The sequence below is a fragment of the Canis lupus genome, chromosome 31, assembly GCF_011100685.1.
Source record: "Canis lupus familiaris isolate Mischka breed German Shepherd chromosome 31, alternate assembly UU_Cfam_GSD_1.0, whole genome shotgun sequence".
Lineage (NCBI taxonomy): Eukaryota > Metazoa > Chordata > Mammalia > Carnivora > Canidae > Canis > Canis lupus.
The window spans coordinates 33,966,815-33,986,161 of record NC_049252.1 but is presented as its reverse complement, the minus strand read 5'-3'; the positions used below and the strand labels follow the sequence as shown (position 1 = coordinate 33,986,161).

General features: G+C 41.9%; 1 protein-coding gene and 1 pseudogene across 1 annotated transcript; both read right to left on the bottom strand.

The window, feature by feature from the left end:
• Window positions 1–4,458: 4,458 nt before the first annotated feature.
• On the bottom strand, window positions 4,459–7,371 carry LOC100685290 (60S ribosomal protein L35a-like). Its single transcript, XM_038581149.1, has 2 exons — window positions 4,981–7,371; window positions 4,459–4,798 (listed from the first exon to the last, which is right to left on the bottom strand). Exons 1-2 carry the CDS (start codon window positions 5,179–5,181, stop codon window positions 4,553–4,555), a joined length of 447 nt encoding a protein of 148 aa, XP_038437077.1. The 5' UTR covers window positions 5,182–7,371; the 3' UTR covers window positions 4,459–4,552.
• A 7,637-nt stretch (window positions 7,372–15,008) lies between these two features.
• LOC119867112 lies at window positions 15,009–15,121 on the bottom strand (annotated as a pseudogene).
• Window positions 15,122–19,347: the final 4,226 nt, after the last annotated feature.

Here is a 19,347-nt window from a genome sequence, read left to right as displayed (position 1 = left end):
GCGGCTCAGTGGTTGAGCATCTGTCTTCGGCTCGGGTCGTGATCCAGAGTTCTGGGATCGAGTCCTGCATCAGCTTCTCCACAGGGAGCTTGCTTCTCCCTCTATGTCTCTGCCTCCCTCTCTCTGTCTCTCATGAATGAGTAAATAAAATCTTTAAAAAGAATAAATAAAGACCATCAGGGGCATACCTGGCTGGCTCAGTCAGTAGAGCATGCAATTCTTGATCTTGGGGTTGTAAATTCAAGTGCCATGTTGGGTGCAGAGATTACTTAAAAATAAAATCTTTTTTTTTTTTTTAAGAAACTTTTAAAAACAATGAAGACCATCAGAAAAATTATGAGACTAGATAATAATTTTTTAATAAAAGAATATAAGAGAAGCCTTGTCCCACCAGGTGTCAAAGTTCCTATAAAACTATGGTAATAAAAAAAAGTATTGTAATAAAAACAATATGAGTTTGGAACAGAAACAGACACAAAGAACAATGGAACAGAATACACAAAATAGATTTAATACGGTAGAGTGGCATTCTAAATCACTCTAAATCAATGGAAAAGACCATTCAAAAAAGAGTCTCAGGGATCCCTGGGTGGCGCAGCGGTTTAGCACCTGCCTTTGGCCCAGGGTGCGATCCTGGAGACCCGGGATCGAATCCCACGTTGGGCTCCCAGTGCATGGAGCCTGCTTCTCCCTCTGCCTGTGTCTCTGCCTCTCTCTCTCTCTATGTGTGACTATCATTAAAAAAAAAAAAAAAGTCTCAGCCCAATCAGGTATCCATTTAGGAAAATATAAATTAGATCTCTACCTTGTACCACACGTGGAGATACATTCCAATAGATTTAAAAGACCCAATACAGAAAAATTCTGAAAGTACTAGAAGGAAGTATAGAAGTGTTGTATAATTATGAAACAGAGCTTCCATTCTCTGCAAGTAATAAATCCAGAACTCACAAAGGAAAAGGCTGAATGAATATTTGATCTCATAACATTTTTAGGTTGTTTTTTTTTTTTTTTTTAGTTTTTTATTTAAACAAATACCTGAGAAATATTCAGATTGGGAGAAAATATTTGCAATGCATCTAACAAAGAATGAACATCTAAATCCTAGTCAATATTCAATAGAAGTCGGAGCAAATGGCATGAAGAGACAATTCAGAAGAAATATATATTTTTAAAATAGCTATAAAATGTACCATTTCGGCCATTTTTAAGCATACAAGTCAGTGGCAGTAAGTACATCCCCATTGCTGTGTGAACATCACCACCATCTCTCCAGAACATACTCACTTTCCTAAATTGAAACTGTGTCCCCCACTTGACGGGATGAGCACTGGGTGTTATTCTGTATGTTGGTAAATTGAACACCAATAAAAAAATTAATTAAAAATTTTAAAAAAAAAGAAACTCTGTCCCCATGAAACACTGACTCGCCATCCTCTCCTCCCGGAGCCCCTGGCACCCACCATACTACCCTCCATCTCTATGCACCTGACTGCTCTAGGGACCTTGTATAAGTGGAATGACAATATCTGTCCTTTTGTGACTGGCTGAGTGCACTGAGTACATCTCCAGATTTCACCCACGTCATAGCAGGTGTCAGAATGTCTTTCCTTTTCAAGACTGAATGATATCCCGCTGCATGTGTAGGTGGACACTTGGGTTGTTCCCATCTCTCGTCCACTGTGAATTACTCTGCTATGAACACGAGTGTAAAACTACGTGTTTCTGTCCCTGCTTTCAATTCTTTTTTTTTTTTTTTTATGATAGTCACAGAGAGAGAGAGAGGCAGAGACACAGGCAGAGGGAGAAGCAGGCTCCATGCACCGGGAGCCTGACGTGGGATTCGATCCCGGGTCTCCAGGATCGCGCCCTGGGCCAAAGGCAGGCGCCAAACCGCTGCGCCACCCAGGGATCCCCCCTGCTTTCAATTCTTTTAGGCACATACCCAACGGTGGAATTGCTGGATCATATAGTAATTCTATGTTTAGTTTTTTGAGGCGTTGTCATACATTTCTGCAGTGGCTGCACCATTTTACATTTTACATTCCCACCAGCTGTGTCCCAGGGGTTCCAATTTCTCTACACTTCTGTCAACATCGGTTATTTTCTTTAAAAAAAAAAATAGTTTTGGGATCCCTGGGTGGCTCAGCGGTTTGGTGCTTGCCTTTGACCCAGGGCGCGATCCTGGAGTCCCGGGATTGAGTCCCGCATCGGGCTCCCGGCATGGAGCCTGCTTCTCCCTCTGCCTGTGTCTCTGCCTCTCTCTCTCTCTCTCTCTCTCTGTGTGTGTCTATCATAAATAAAAATCTTTTAAAACATTAAAAAATAAAATAAAAATTTTAAAAATAGTTTTAACTGCATTTGAGAGGAGTGCAAATAAAAAGAGGTGCCATTTCTGCCTATTGGATTGGTAAAAATGTAAAGAAATGATAATATTTCATGTCGGTAAGGACGAGGATTAAAAGGCATGCTTATCCATTTGCTGCGTGGACATGTCAACTGGAAATGACCTTTTTAGAGGGCAATTTGGTAGTACTTATCAAAAATTTAAGTGAACATATCCTTTGTGATAGTTAATTTTACATGCTAATGTGGCTGGTTCATGGTGACATCTGTTGTCAAGCATTATTTATCCCAGATATTTCTGTGAAGGTGTTTGGGATAAGATGAACATTTAAATTTGTGGACTTAGAGTAAAGCGACTTGTCCCCCATAATGTGGGTGGGCCTCATCCAATCAGTTGAAGACTTGGATTGAACAAAGAGACTGACCTTTCTTTTTATTTTTTTATTTTTTTATTTTTTTATTTTTATTTTATTTATTTATGATAGTCACAGAGAGAGAAAGAGAGAGAGGCAGAGACATAGGCAGAGGGAGAAGCAGGCTCCATGCACCGGGAGCCCGATGTGGGATTCGATCCCGGGTCTCCAGGATCGCGCCCTAGGCCAAAGGCAGGCGCCAAACCGCTGCGCCACCCAGGGATCCCGAGACTGACCTTTCTGAAGCAAAGAGGGAATTCCATAGCAGACGGCCTTCAGACTTGAACTGCAGGTTTCGGACCCACCAGCCTCCATAAATCACATGAGCCAATTTCTTAAAATAAACCTCTATATATTACATATCCTATTCTCTTTCCCTGGAAAACCCTGATCAATACATGCTTTGACCTAATAATTTATTTTCTAAGAGTCTATGCATTAGAAGATTACAATTGTGTAAGGATGTATGTGCAAGCATATTCCATGTAATATAATTTGTAAGTGCCCCATGTCCAACAATAGATTATATTACATCATCATCGACCCTTACTACCAAACAGCACTAAAAAGACGCTGGACTTGTATATGTTTCCATGGAAGAAAACCCAGAACACATGGGTAAGTAAGAAATGCTGGTTGCAGAACAACATGCACAACATAATTCCGTTGTCTTGATGTATTTGCTGAGCTCGAGAGAAGGGCACTTGGAAAATGTTGACCGTGGCTCCCCCGAGGGATTGCGATTCAAAGAGAAGAGCCACGGTTCAAGAGGGCATTTGACTTTTAATTATGTCTGTATGATCTGAAATTGTTAAAATAAGCATATCGTAATTTCGTTTAAAAAAATTGCAACCAAGGAGAGGAAAAGAAATCCAGGTCAGGGTTTTTCAGTTCAGGGCTGAGCTAAAAATTGTCCAAAAAAATGGTTAAGCGACCGAGGTTCCCATTTGGGGGCAAATCAGACACATCCGTCCTGGGATCTGGAGGTCCTGACCCGAATTGGAGCTTTTTAGGACCTTCTCTGGGGTGTTTTCAACTCCCAGCCTTTCCCCCACTCCGCGATGGCCAAGAATGAGAGTAGCCAGGTTGAAGGCAGCAGAGTCCCGGGCCCAGGATGGGCCCTGCGCCCCCGGTGATGGGAGATCCCGTGTTCCAGCAACAGCCCCGACACCCCGCTACGCTGAGGAAGTTTCTGAAAAAGATCTTACCGTCAGCTCTTGACGGGCCGGGCCTGCGGGGGGAAGGGGACCAGCGTGCTGCAGAAGGGTTTGCAGGACAACCAAACGTGCCACGTTGTGGACATCTGAGCCCTCAGCTCCGTCCCGGTTCCGTTGGGATGGCAGGTCTGGGAAGAAGTCCCCAAGTATCTGTGACCACGTTGAGGACGATGAGCTGGGGAGAATTCAAGGAGAAGGGGCTTGACCAGAATCCATCCCAGGCCCTTCCGGTCCCGAGCTCTCCCTCTCTCCTCCACCCTGGTCTGAATCCCACCCCACTCCCCAAGAAAAACCCCTTTCACAGAGAACGACAGCCTCCATTTATTTATTTTTTTTCAAGAGAACAAATCTGGGGGATCCCTGGGTGGCTCAGTGGTTGAGCACCTGCCTTCAGCCCAGGGTGTGATCCTGGAGTCCTGGGATCGAGTCCCACATCGGGCTCCCTGCGTGGAGCCTGCTTATCCCTCTGCCTGTGGCTCTGCCTCTGTGTGTGTCTCTCATGAATAAATAAATAAAATCTTTAAAAAAAGGAGAGAGAACAAATGTACACTTTTATTTATTTGCTTTTCACTAAGTTTAAATCCTTGAGGGGTACAGCATCACACGGATTCTGTGGCCAATGGCTTTCGCAGGGAGGTCACTTCGGAATTTGGCACGAACCACGCCACTGTTTCCATGAGCACGAGTTACTTTTCCCCAGATCACTCTGGTTTTGCTTGGTTTGCCACCAGGAGTTTCTGTGTTGTTCTTTGCTTTGTACACACAAGCACATCGCTTGCCGAGATAGAATTCAGTTTCATCTCGAGCATAAACACCTTCGATCTTTTTTTTTTTTTTAAGATTTTATTTTATTCATTCATGAGAGACACAGGGAGAGAGAGAAGCAGAGGGAGAAGCAGGCTCCATGCAGGGAGCCCGATGTGGGACTCGATCCCAGGACTCCAGGATCACACCCTGGGCTGAAGGCAGGTGCTCAACCGCTGAGCCACCTGGGGATCCCCAACCCCTTCGATCTTAAGTAGAGCTGTGAGCTCCTTTTGATTCCGGAGACTCCGTTTACAGCTGGCAAGAATGGCCTTGGACCAAAGCCTTCCAGACATAATCGTCGTTTTAGGAGTCCTGTTCCCAGCAGGCCTCCACAAGACACCCCCCATTTGGATGGCTCTAACCGTGTGAAAGGGCTTGATGAGGATAAGGTGAGGCATTTGAATCTCCAAAGATAATTTAGAAAACAAAACAAAACTCCAGCCGGTGCTGTAGGGGAGATACTTTAGAACAGAGGTCCGTTTTCACTTAGTTTGTGACCGGTTTGGGAACTTTTAGCTGATTTATTCCCAACTGTGCCAGGAAGCAGGCATGGAAACCGATGCATCAGTGGGAGGGTCGTTGATAGGACAACAGTGTGGGATCAGTGTGGGAAGGGAGAGTCTGTACATTTGTTCTTTCGCGTGTAGGTACCAGGACGGTCTGTGTGCGTGGCCCAGGCACTAGAGATACTGCAGGGAACAAACATCCTGCCCCCTCGGACCTTACATCCTACTCTGGAGGCAACCAAGAGACAAATTAAAATATGCACGGATATAATTTCAGGAAGTTGTGTTATGAAGATATGAAGAAAGCTTAAAAAAAAGAAAGGTGAGAAACTGGAGCAGTATTATCTCGGAGAGTGTGTTTAGGGAACACTGTTTTGGGGCAGTGTCATTTCAGAACAGGAAAAGGAGCCAACCTTACAAAACACTGCAGGGAGAGCGTTCTGATCAGAGGAAGTGGCAAGTGCAAAGGCCCTGTGGTAGAAGTGAGCTGGGGTTTGGTCAAGGAAGTGAGACAGACTAAACAGGGTTAGGGAGAGAAGTAGGGGTCAAGGAGAAAGATGGGGGTAGGAACCAGGCTGTAAAGAGTTTGGATTTTATTCTGGATGTGATGGGAAGGCATTGGAGGGTTTTCAACAGGGGATCAATGTGCCCTGGTTTACGTTGTTAAAAGCTAACCCTACCTGCTAGAACAAATTGCCACAGCTTTGAGGGCTTACAACAACACACGCTTATTATCTTAATCTGATGGTCGTGGGGTGGGCATTAGTCTGGAGGTCAGATGTCCAAGATGAACGTCACTGGGCTGAAGTCAGAGTTGGGCCTTTCCTTCTGGGTTCCTGCTGAGTCTCCGCTAGGGCCTCCACCTCCGGGCACCTCCGGAGCAGGGAGCCCCACGCAGGGCTCGATCCTGAGACCCTGAGATCATGACCTGAGCCAAAGGCAGATGCTTCAGCGACAGAGCTACCCAGGTGCTCCAAAAATTGAGAAATTTTAGGGAGAACCTAATACCCACCATGCAGATTTTACAATTTATATTTTCACTAAATTTGCTTTACTCCATATTGTTCTGTCCCTCTTCCCACTCCATCTATCCATCAGTTCGTCTTCCTTTTTTCATTTATTGCAAAGGAACTTGCAGACATCAGTACACTTCCCCCTAATGCTACAGCATGGACGTTAATAGTTAGAGCTCAATATTTGCTTATGGTTCTATTTTTTTCTTTTGAGGTAAAATTTGCATCTGATGAAATTTACAGATCGCAAGTGTACTGTTTGATGAGCCACACCTGCGTAACCCATGCCCCATCAAGACTTGGAGACTCATCGTCACCCCATAGATGCCTTCGTGCCCCTTCTTCTCCTTTCCTGCCCCCACCCATAGCCTTGCCTTTTCCACCGTGGCTCAGTTGCGCCTATTCTAGAACTTCCTAAAAATGGAATCACATGATATTTACTCTGGAATCAGGCTTCTTTCACTCCAAATCATGTTTTTGAGATTCATCCATGTTATTGTGTGATCAGTTGTTCATTCCTTGGTATTGCTGAGTAGGAATCGAACGTCTGAATATACCATGATTTGTTTATCCATTCTCCTATTGGTGGGAAGCTGGGATGGTCCTATTTTTGGCATTATGAATAAAGCTGCCATGAACATTCTGGTACAAAGGGGTTTTTTATGTGTATGTGTTTTCATCTCTTTTGGATAAACATAGCACAATTTTGAGTTTCTGTAGCACTGGACAAAATTGGAGATGATATATTTTTAGAAAGGTAAAAATTTGGCTCTTATTAGTAGGAAAACTGTATGTTTCAGTCAGATAGATAATCAAGAAAAGTTATCTTGTTCAAAGCCAGACCAGCATGAACACACATGTATTGAGTTATGGATCAGGGATTGTCCAGAGCTTTCTAACAAACTCTTAGCGGTGAGAATACCCACCTCCTGACTGAAAGAAACACGTCTTGTTTTCAACTTCTTTATCCTCTGAGGTTAGAACAGCACCAGCACATAATGGACACTCAACAAATACTTGCTAAATGAATCAAATGAAAGATTTGTGCACTGGTTACTCAAGCAGTTTTGGGAGAGACATGACCTAAATTGCGTATTTTAGGGACACCTGCCCAAACATGCTTTTCAATCTCCAAGGCCCCGGAGAATGACTACAATATTATAGTATGCCGCTGATCTAACCATTCTAGACATTTTAAGAAACAACTGAGGAATTCAGCAGTACCTATTAAATTAAAATGTAGTATTTCCCATGTCCTAGCAATGCCATTTTTAGTGCTTACCCCAGAGAAACTCAAGAGAGCACCAAGAGGAAAAGATGAAGGTGATCCTAGCAGAATTGTTTGCAATGGTGCAAATTGGTAAGAGCCCAGTGTCTCCCAGTAGGGGATTGGTTAAATCAACTACGTCAAATCCTGCTTTGTAGGCCCAAGACCTCCTTTACATGGACCTTTATTTTTTTATTTTTTAAAAGATTTATTTATTTATTCATGAGAGACAGAGAGAGAGAGGCAGAGACACAGGCAGAGGGAGAAGCAGGCAACCCTCAGGGAGCCCAGTGTGGGACTCGATCCCAGGACCCTGGGATCATGACCCAAGTCAAAGGTAGACACTCAACCACCAAGCCACCCAGGTGGCCCAACATGGACCTTTAATATATATATATATATTTTTTTTATGATAGTCACACAGAGAGAGAGAGAGAGAGAGAGGCAGAGACACAGGCAGAGGGAGAAGCAGGCTCCATGCACCCAGAGCCCGACATGGGATTCGATCCCGGGTCTCCAGGATCGCGCCCTGGGCCAAAGGCAGGCGCCAAACTGCTGCACCACCCAGGGATCCCATGGACCTTTAATATTAACATGAAAATAAAAACCTTTGTGAGGGAAGGAGGGATGAACAGTCAGAGCACAGAGGATTGTTAGGGCAGTGAAACTAGTCTATGATGGGTAGTATATGTCATAATATATAAATATTTGTGGAAACCCACAGATTGTGAAACACCAAGGGAGACCCCTAATATCAACCACGGACTTTGGGTGACTGTGATGTGTCAATGAAGACTCATGGGCTATAATAAAAGTGCCACTCTGGTGGGGGATGCTGATAGTAGGGGAGGCTGTAGCTTTCTGGGAAAGGGGAGATATGGGAAATCTCTACCACTTCTGCTTAATTTTGCTGTGAACAGAAAACCGCTCTAAAAAATTGAAATCTTTTAAGAGAGATTTTTTTCTTAACCTCAAAAATTGTCTTCTCATACTCAAGTAAATTCCACCAAGAACTGTGTGTGCCTTTCTCATAAATATATCAAGAGATTGTGACAAATGGAACATATTATATATGTAAAGTTTGTGGAAGAAATCTTGACTTAAAAATTATGCAACTAGCTGTTTAGTTTCACAAATATGCAATAATTTTCCTTGTGAATGCACATAATGCCACTGAACTGCACACCCAAAATAGTTAAGATGGTAAACTTTGTGTTAGGTGAGTTTGACCACCATGAAAAACAAAACAAGTTGCTCTGGAGTGAGATGGGGCAACCTGACTGGGTCACTTGTTCCCCAGGAAAGCTAATAAAAAACACATGATACTTCCCACTTTGGTGAAGTTCACCCTCCACACTTTATCACAGAAATCTTCACAGCAGCATTCCTTGTTCATAGCAGTAAAAACTAGAAGCAGATGTCCATCCACAAGAGAATGGACTACTTTATGGATATCTATCCAAGGGCATATTAAACAGTACTTAAAAATGAGTGAGAGGGGCGCCTGGGTGCCTTTGCCTCAGGTTGTGATCCTGGGATCGAGTCCCGCACTGAGCTTCCCTCAGGGAACCTGCTTCTCCCTCTGCCTATGGCTCTGCCTCTCTCTGTGTGTCTCTCATGAATAAATAAATAAAATCTTTTTTAAAAAAATGAGTGAGCCACAGCCATTACAACAACAGGGATGCACCTAAGACAGTACTGTAATGAGTGAAAAAATGTTGACAAAGATAGTTGAGCTTTCCTTTATTTGCTTCCAACCGCCTACCCAGACCATTACCTGTGCTTCTTTGCTCTGCCCTGTGTCCACAAATTCTCAGTCTGTGGATTATAGCATAGGTGCCTTTTCTGCAGCTGGATTTCCGCTAGCTTCCTCCAATGGGACTGGCAGCAGGACATCACAGGGCACGAAGAGAGACAGTTGGAGTATTTCTCTCAGTGCTTCTGGCAGTGGCTGTGATAACTTCTACAGCTCCAGCTCCTCATCCAGTTGTCTGGCTCTCACTGGATCTGGTGAGAGGTTTGCTCCCTTGCCCCAAAAGATCTAGAGGGTAATGGCTTTCCACTGATGCTGGTCTCTGGGAGCCCCAATATCCTTTGTTGGTTCCTTCAGTTTTGCTCACAACTTGGAGTTCCTTCAATACAATCTCCTCATTTGAACCACAGAGTGGACTTTAGTTTTCTGGAGAGATCCAAGCTGATATAATAAATACATGGGTATGATCCCATTTTTACAAAATTCAAGACCAAGGAAATTAAACTGTATTTTATTGAAGGAATCCTATATGTCTAGTAAACCTATATATAAAGAACAAAGCAAGTGTCTGATAAACATATGGTTCAGGTCAATGAGTCCTCCTGGGGGCCAATCCAGGAATAAGACATTGTATACAAAGTGTACAATGTTCTAATTCTTTGGAAGGTGTGTTCAGAGGAGTTGATTTTAATATGGGGCTTCATAACTTACATCTATATTACATATATTCTTTTATGCAAATCAAATTTAAAAGTCAGGAAAGTATAGTGGAACAAATCTGCTAAAACATAAGAAAAAGAAAAAAATCTCACAAACAGAAGACTGAAATCGACATTATAACCTAATGTCATGCAGTAAAGTGTCACAGTCCAGAGGCAGGAGAAAAATCCTTTGGCTAATCTCTAGGCTATTAAATTTCCCCAAATTTCCAACTCCTTACTATTTTTTAAAAACCATGTTTACTGTATCATTTTCATACAATAAAATTCACTTATTTTTAGCAATTGGTTTGATGAGTTTTGACGAACACATGCAGTCAGATAATCACTGAAGACACGGAATATTTCAAAAAGTCCCCTCATGCTACTTTGTAGATGACCGCTCCTCCCACCCTCAGCTCCTGGAAACCTCTGATCTGTTCTCTGTCTCTATAGTTCTGCCTTTGTAAAAAAGTCATATTCTATATATGGAATCATTAAATATGTAGCCTGTTGAGTTTGGCTTCTTTCACTTTGTGTTCTTGAGGCTCATCCAAGTTGTTGAGTGTCTCACCTATTCATTCCTTTTTTTTTAAAGAGTTATTTATTCATTTATTTGAGAGAGAGAGAGAGAGAGAGAGAATGAACAAGAGGAGGAGCAGAGGGAGAGGAGGAGAGAGAGAATCTCAAGCAGACTCCCCACCGAGCAGAGAGCCCAACAGGGGCTCGATCCCAGGACCCCGAGGTCATGACCTGAGCTAAAACCAAGAGTAAGATGCTCAACTACTGAGCCACCCAGGAGCCCCTCACCAGTTTGTTCCTCTTTACCACTGAGTACATTATATGGCTGTACTCCATTCACAAGTTGAAGGGCCTTTTTGTTGGTTGTTTCCAGTTTTTAAAGATTTCATCACTAAGACTCTTATAAATACTCACACATAGGTTTTTGAGAGAAGATACATTTTCATGTTTTCAAACTAAGCATGACAAAGATGGGCCAATGGTCCCCAAGACATTGGTGGTACCCAATATGACCCTCAAGCTTGATGACTCACTGGAAGGACCCACAGGATTCAGAAAAGCTGCTATACTCATGGTTGGATTTTATTACAGCAAAACATGGATGAAAACCAGCAACAGAAAAGGCATATGGGGCAGAGTCTGGGGGAAACCAGGCTCCAGCTTCCAGTTGTCCTTTCCCAGACTCTCCAGGGGAGTCTCACAGGTAGCCCTTAATTCTTCCAGCACTGCTGTGTGACAACATGTGCAAAGTATTGCCAACCAGGGAAGCTCACTTAAGCCTGGATGTCCAGGGTATTTTATTGGGGGTCAATCATGTAGACATGTGGTGCCCATGTGACTCTCCTCAGCCTCTCAGACCCTAGTCTCCCAGAAGTCAAACTAATACAATTTGGCTAAAGCCTGAAGCACACAAGAGAGAGTGTTCATCATAAATCACATTATTAGCATAAACTCTCTGGTGTGGTCCACAGCCAACACACACAAAGACATTATTATCAAGCAGGATATTCCAAAGACTCAGAGGTTATCTCCCAAGAGCTGGAACAAGGTGTTCTAAACACCTTGGAATATGCTAATATTGAGCAGCTCAGGCCTGAATTGACCCCTTTCTGAATATAATGCATATTTGTGTGAGAAATTGCCAAGTTGTATTTCACAATGGCTGTATCATTTGGTATTCCCACCATCAATATATGAGAATTCCAGTTGTTCTACATACTTGCTGTCATTTTCTATAATTAGTTTTTTTTTTTAATTCAGTCCTACTACTTATGAGTGTAGTGGTATCCCCCTGTGGTTTTAGTTTGAATTTTCTTTTTCTTTTCTTTTTTTTTTTAGTTTGAATTTTCTTTTTTTTTTAATTTTTTTTATTTATTATTTATGATAGTCACACAGAGAGAGAGAGAGAGAGAGAGGCAGAGAGAGACACAGGGAGAAGCAGGCTCCATGCACCGGGAGCTCGACGTGGGATTCGATCCCGGGGCTCCAAGATCGCGCCCTGGGCCAAAGGTAGGCGCCAAACCGCTGCGCCACCCAGGGATCCCTAGTTTGAATTTTCTTAATGATCAGTGATGTTGAACATCTCTTTATATGTACTTCTTTGTCATTCTTGGTGAAGTATCGAATTACCCTTTCATCTATTTAAACAATTGGTTATTTGTTTACTTATCATTGAGTTTCAGGTGTTCTTTATATATTCAGGATACAAGTCCTGTATCAGACATGTGTTTCACAAGTATTTCATCTCAGTCTGTGGCTTGTCTTTTCATTTGATTAACAGTGTATTTCAAAGAGCAGAGATTTTAAATTTTTTGTAAAATCTGGGGTGGGCAGACATTGAGATGGCCCCAGTGATCACAGTCATGCTGTTGTGCAATCCTCCGTCCCTGAGGGTGGGCAGGATCTGTTACTTGTTTCTATTTTTAAGATTTATTTATTTATTTGAGAGAGAGAGAAAGAGAGAGTGAGCAGGGAAGGAGTGAAGAGAGAGAGACAAGCAGACTCCCCTGCTGAGTGGGAAGTCCAATGCAGGGCTTGATCCCAAGACCCTGAGATTAAGACCTGAGCTGAAACCCAAGAGTTGGGTGCTTAACCAACTGAGCCACCCAGGAGCCCCCTGTTACTTATTTCTGACCAATAAAATGCAGCAAAGAGATGGGATAGCACTTTGGGATTATGTTACAAAGATTGTCATTTCTGTCTTGCTAGTAGAACTTATTGCCTTCTTGGCATGTACAATTTGGTGAAGCAAGCAGCTGTGCTGAAGACCCACATGTGAAGAAACTGAGGACAGCCTTGGGCCAAGAGCAGCTAGGGACTGAAACTCTCAGTCAAAGAGCCCTCCAGGAACCGACTCTGCCAGAAAACCACATGGGCCTGGAATGGATTCTTCCCCAGTTATTCCTTCAGATGAGACTTCAGCCCTGGCCAATACTTTGATTGGAGCCTTGAAAGAGAGAATGACTCTGAGACAGGATCTAGCTAAGCCAGAGCTGGGTTTCTGATGTACAGACACTGGTGTCTCACTGGTGAGATAATAAATATGCATTGTTTTAAGCCACTAAGTTTTGGATAATTTGTTATGTAGCAATAAATAATAAAAAGCTTGATGTATCAGCTTCTTTTTATGGATAATACTTTTTGTTTTGTATTTATGAAATATTTGCCTAACTGTAGAATATAAAGATTTCCTCTCAGAAGATTTATAGGTTTAGGTTTCTATACAGGTCTTATTTCCATTCTGTGTTAGTTTTTATTTATGATACGAGGTATTTTAATATAGTGATATCCAACTGCTGAAGCACTGTTTTTTTTTTTTGTTTTTTTAATAAGAAGGTTTTTTTTTTTTTTTAATTTTTATGATAGTCACAGAGAGAGAGAGAGAGAGGCAGAGACATAGGCAGAGGGAGAAGCAGGCTCCATACACCGGGAGCCCGATGTGGGATTCGATCCTGGGTCTCCAGGATCACGCCCTGGGCCAAATGCAGGCGCCAAACCGCTACGCCACCTAGGGATCCCTGAAGCACTGGTTTTGAAGACTATCCTTGCTCCATTGAATTTCTTTTGCATCTTTGTCAAAAGCCATTTGGCTATATTTGTAATGCATGTTTCTAGACTCTACTGTTTCATTGATCTCTGTGTCTATTCTTTCACCAGTACCAGACTCTCTCAATTACTACAATTTATTTCGAGTTTTGAAATCAGGTGATATAAATCCTCCATCTTCCTTTTCTTCCTTCTTTTTTAAGATTTTATTTTGAAGTAATTTTTACATCCAACGTGGGGCTGGAATTTACAACCTTGAGATTGAGAGTCTAATGCTCCACCACCTGAGCCAGCCAGGAGCCCCCAACTTATTTCTTTTTTCAAAATTGTTTTGGTTATTTTAGTTCCCTTGCTTTTACATATACATTTTAGAATCAATTTGTCAGTATCTACAAAAAAGCCCACTGGATTATTGTAAAATATGCGTAACATAAATTTTACTATTTAAGCCATTTTCAAGTGTACAGCTCAGTGGTGTTAAATGCTTTCCTAATGTTGTACAACCACCAACAGAGTCCATCTCCATAATTTTTTAATTAAAAAATCCCAAAACTTTATACCTATTAAACAGTAACTTCCCTTCCCCCTTACTCCCAGCCCCTGACAACCATCATTCTACTTTCTGTCTCTGTGATTTTGACTACTCTAAGTGCCTTACATAATTGAAGTCATGCAGTTTGTCCTTCTGCACCTGGCTTATTTCACTTAGCACAATGTCTGCAAGATTCATCCCTATTGTAGCATGTGTCAGAAATTTCCTTTCATTTTAAGGCTGAATAGTATTCCACATTTGGTTTATCCCTTCATCTGCTCATGGACACTGAGGTTGCTTTCATTTTTTCACTATTGTAAATAGTGCTGCTAGGAACATCAGTGCACAAATATCTTTTCAAATCCCTGCTTTCAATTATTTGGGGTATATACCTAGTAGTGGAGTTGCTGGATCATATGGCAATGCTATGTTTAATTTTTTGAGGACCCTACTACTGTTTTCCACAGCTGCACCAATTTACATTCCCACCAACAATCGCAAGGGTTCTAATTTCTCCCCATCCTCATAAATACTTGATATTTATGATTTTTTTAATAGTAGACATCCTAATGGATACGGGGTAGTTATTTTACATAGTTTTTTTAAAGTAGGCTCTGCACCCAACATGGGGCTTGAACTCATGACCCTGAGATCAAGGGTCTCATGCTCTACAGACTGAGCCAGCCAGATGCCCCAATTTCATTGTTTTGGTTTGTGTTTCCCCAATGATCACTGATGTCGAGTGATCTTTTCATGTGTTCATTGACCATTTGTGTATCTTCTTTGGGAAAATGTCTAAGTCCTTTGCCCATTTTTGAATGGGGTTGTTTGTTGTTTATTGTTGAGTTCTAGGAATTCTCTCTACTGTATTTTGGATATTAATCCTTTATCAGATATATGATTTTCAAAACTTTCTCCCATTCTCCCACCGGGATTTTCAATTAGCAATAATCGCGCCTCGGATAAACCTCATTGGCTACGATACTGCCACTGCGCAAAGCTCCCACTGGGATTTTGATTAAGCAAAATGTGGGCCAGGCTGGGAGAAGATTGTTGTCTCAGTCCATTTAGGTGGCTATAACAAAAATATCATAGACTGGGTGGCTTATGCACACACACACACACACATACACACACATATATATACACACACAAATATATCTATATATCTATATATATTATATATATATGGCATCTGGGTGGTTTTGTCAGTTAAGTGTCTGCATGATCCCAGGGTCCTGGAATGGAGCCCGAGACCCTCATCAGGCTCCCTGCTCAGCAGGAAGCCTGCTTCTCCCTCTGCCTGCTGCTCCCCCTGCTTGTACTCTCGTGCTCTCTCAAATAGATAAATAAAAATACATGTATATATATGCTATACTGCGGCTCCTGCCTGGCTCAGTTGGTAGAGCATGTGACTCTTGATCTCAGGGTTGTGAGTTTGAACCCCATGTTGAGTGTAAAGATTACTTAAAAATAAAATCTTTAAATATATATAAATATATAAATATATATATGTATGTATGTATGTATTTAGGCTATACAAGACAATTTAAGGCAATTGGAGAAATTTGAATATACCCTGCTTGGTAGATAGCCTTGAAAGGTTGTTTGTTTTCCTGGGTGTGGTCATGGTATTGTGATTATGTAGGACAATGTCCTTATCCTTTATCAGTACATATTGGATTATTTGTGGTGTTAAATCATAATGTGTGTGATTTAATCTCAAATGGTTCAGTAAAATAAATGCATAAAATATGCAAATGCAGCAAAAAAGCTAACAATTGATGAACTACATGAAGGATATATCAGATTTTTTTGTACTGTTCTTTCAACTTTTCTGTAGGCTTGAGAATGTTCAAAATAAAAAGTTGTGAGGGGAAAAAAAATCAATACAGAAGAAGAGGAGGAGCATCTGGGTGGCTCAGTGGTTGAACGTCTGTCTGCCTTCGGCTCAGGGCGTGATCCCGGGGTCCTGGGATTGAGTCCTGCTTCAGGGCTTCCCGCAGGGAGTCTGCTTATCCCTCTGTCTGTGTCTCTGCCTCTCTCTCTGCATCTCTCATGAATAAATAAATAAATAATCTTTTTTTAAAAAAGAAAAAAAGAGAAGAGAAACATTACTTGGTTAATAAAACACAGTTATTCTTGTGCTTTGGCACTGCTATATTTGGCACTGCATTTATATGGAATCTTGAAATAAATATTTTTAAAATGTGGATAATTTTGCTGAGGCATCTAAATTTAGATTACAGGGTAGCCACGGAGAAATATTTGCCCCTTGAATCAGACGTTGAAAAGGTAGAGTTTTGTTTGGCAGGGCGTGCCTTACCTACTACTGGCCAGAAGAAAATGTTTTTCCTACGCTAATCATATTTGAATCTTACAGTACAACTATCCAAGATACCCTCCTTGCTTACAGAACAGGAGTTAGGACGAAGTTGTCACTTTCTGGGAATGTTGGAAGAGGCAGAGGCCATATAGACAGTGAGAGGCTAGCTTGGTCCTGGGGACACGGAAAGGATCTAACTTGTATATACTTAGTTGTATGTGGAGAAGCAGAATGTGGAATGGGGAGTATGAACGGAGTCAAAAGAAAGGGCTTCGAAGAGACACAAAACGTTTTATGGCTGAGAGGGGTTCAAAAATAACATGTCCACTTATCAAAAAAAAAAAAAAAAAAAAAAAAAAAAAAAAAACATGTCCACTTATCGTTGAGGATTCTGAAGACAGAAAAGTTCAAAGAAGAAAACAAATGACCCTAGGGGCGCCTTGGGTGACTCAGTCGGTTGAATGCTGGACTCTTGATTTCAGCTCAGATCATGATCTCAGGGTTGTGAGTTCCAGCCCTGTGCTGGGCTCTGTGCTGGGTGTGGAGACTATTAAAAACAAAAAACAAAAAACAGGGGCACCTGGGTGGCTCAATGGGTTAAGCATCTGCCTTTGGCCCAGGTTGTGATCCCAGAATCCTGGGATGGAGCCCTGCATCAGAGTCCCTGCTCAGAGGGGAGCCTGCCCCTCCCTCCGCTCTGCCATTCCCAGTTCATTCTCTCTCTCTCTCTCTCTCTCTGTCAAATAAATAAATAAAATCTTGAATAAAAGAAAAAAAAAAGAAAAATGAAATATCCTGCCGCACGGGTTAGCATGTGGGTCTTTATATGCCTCCCAGCTGTTTTTTGTGCATTAATAACAGTGATGATGACGTCGAACAAACGTGTCTGGTGCACTTGCTGTGTGCCAGGTACTGTTTTAAGCAGTAACCCACGTTTTCTTGGTTGCTGCTCATGGAGACTGGGAGAACCTAAGAACGATCGCTCTCCTCTCTTACCTACAACCAGTCACGGGTTCACCTGACTTGCCCAAACGACTCCCATGAGGTGGGGTCACAGTCAAGTCCCTGTCCTCTGACCACACAGACATTTGTGTAGAAAATCTTCTGAATGTTTTGTAAAAGGGAAACATCCATTGAATATTGTTTTATAAGATTTTTTTTTTAAAGTCAACGTAAGGGAAGATGAAATTTAAGTACAGTCAGTGTATTTATGCTGTAGGGCTTTTTGTTCTACAGAAATGGATACAAAATTTATGACGTTATCACCTCAAGTTTGCATGTAACAATCCTTTTATCATTTCAAAGAGCTAATTATCTTTATGAGTAACCCAATTAAACCAAAAGCACATTCTCTGAACATCTCAGTTTGTAATGGGATCAATGAACAAATTCAACAAAAAAAATTTAAGGTCTTATATTCTAGGCATGCTGCCTAGGACATGTATTATTTCCCTTAATTCTTATGCAAATCCATGTGTAATTATTATCATTTTAATTTTTTAGATGAAGTGAACTGATTTTCCTCAAGGTACCCCAGCTAATAAGGGTACAGTCATGTGGTAGCTTTGTAATGTGCCAACTTGCTGAGCTGAATTGCATTTTCTAGAATTCTCCTCCTGTGCGTATCAGTTAGACCGGGCTACAAAAGACATTTTGTACCAGGTTGCTTTCTTCTTATAAGAACCTTTGTGATTCCATTGGGCCTACGTGAATGGTCAGGAAAGACTCCTCATCTCGAGATCTTTAACTAGAGCACATCTGCAACATCCCTTTCGTCAGGTAACATGATAGATTCACTAATTCTGAGGGCTAGGATGTGGCGAGATATTATTCTAACACATACCACAAGCACCATGAAGTTTTTTTCTTTTGTCTCTTTCTTCTTAATATAAGCTTTTAAAAAAAGATTTTATTTATTTATTCATGAGACAGAGAGAGAGACAGAGACAGAGACACAGGCAGAGGGAGAAGCAGGCTCCCTGCAGGGAGCCCGACGTGGGACTCGATCCCAGGTCTCTAGGATCACACCCTGGGCTGAAGGCGGCGCTAAACCGCTGAGCCATCCAGGCATCCCCTTAATATAAGCTTTTTATTGAAGTATATGCCATAAGCATATGGCTCAATGAATTTTTCACCAAGTGAATACATCTCAGATTAAGAAAGAGAACATACCCGAATTCCAGAAGCATCCCCCAGTCACTATCCCCGCCCTAAGGGTAACTAACCACTATCCTAACTTTTTTTTTTTTTTTAAGATTTTATTTGCTTATTTGAGAGAGAGAGAAAGCATAAGCAGGAGGGGTGGGGGAAGAGGGAGAGGGAGAAGCAGACTCCCTGCTGAGCAGGGAGACTTATGTGGGGCTGGATCCCAGGACCCTGGGATCATGACCTGAGCTGAAGGCAGACTCTTAACCAACTGAGCCACCCAGGTGCCCCTAACCACTACCCTAACTTCTAATGCCACAGGCTGTTTGCCTGGTTTTGAACTGCATGTCAATGAAACAATACAGTACGCACCCTTTTGTGTCTGACTTCTTTGCTCAATCCTTATGTTTATGAGTCACTTATGTTGTACCTTCATTCCTATTCCCTATAGTTTACCATTATTATGAGTGAATTTCAATTCACTTAATCATTCTGCAGTTGATGGGCATTTGGTTGTTTCCAGTTTGAGGCTATCATGGGTAGTTCTGCTATGGTCGTACTTGCTCGTGTCTTTTGATGAACACATGTATTCATGTTTGTGGTGTTCAACTGAGAAGGGTGACGGCTTGCTCACTGGGCACATACACGTTCAGCTTTGGCAGGAAGTTTGGAAGCCACAGTCCTGCTCCACACAAATCCCTTCCACTTTCTCTTTCTCTTTTTTTTAAGATTTTATTTTTAAGTAATCTCTATACCC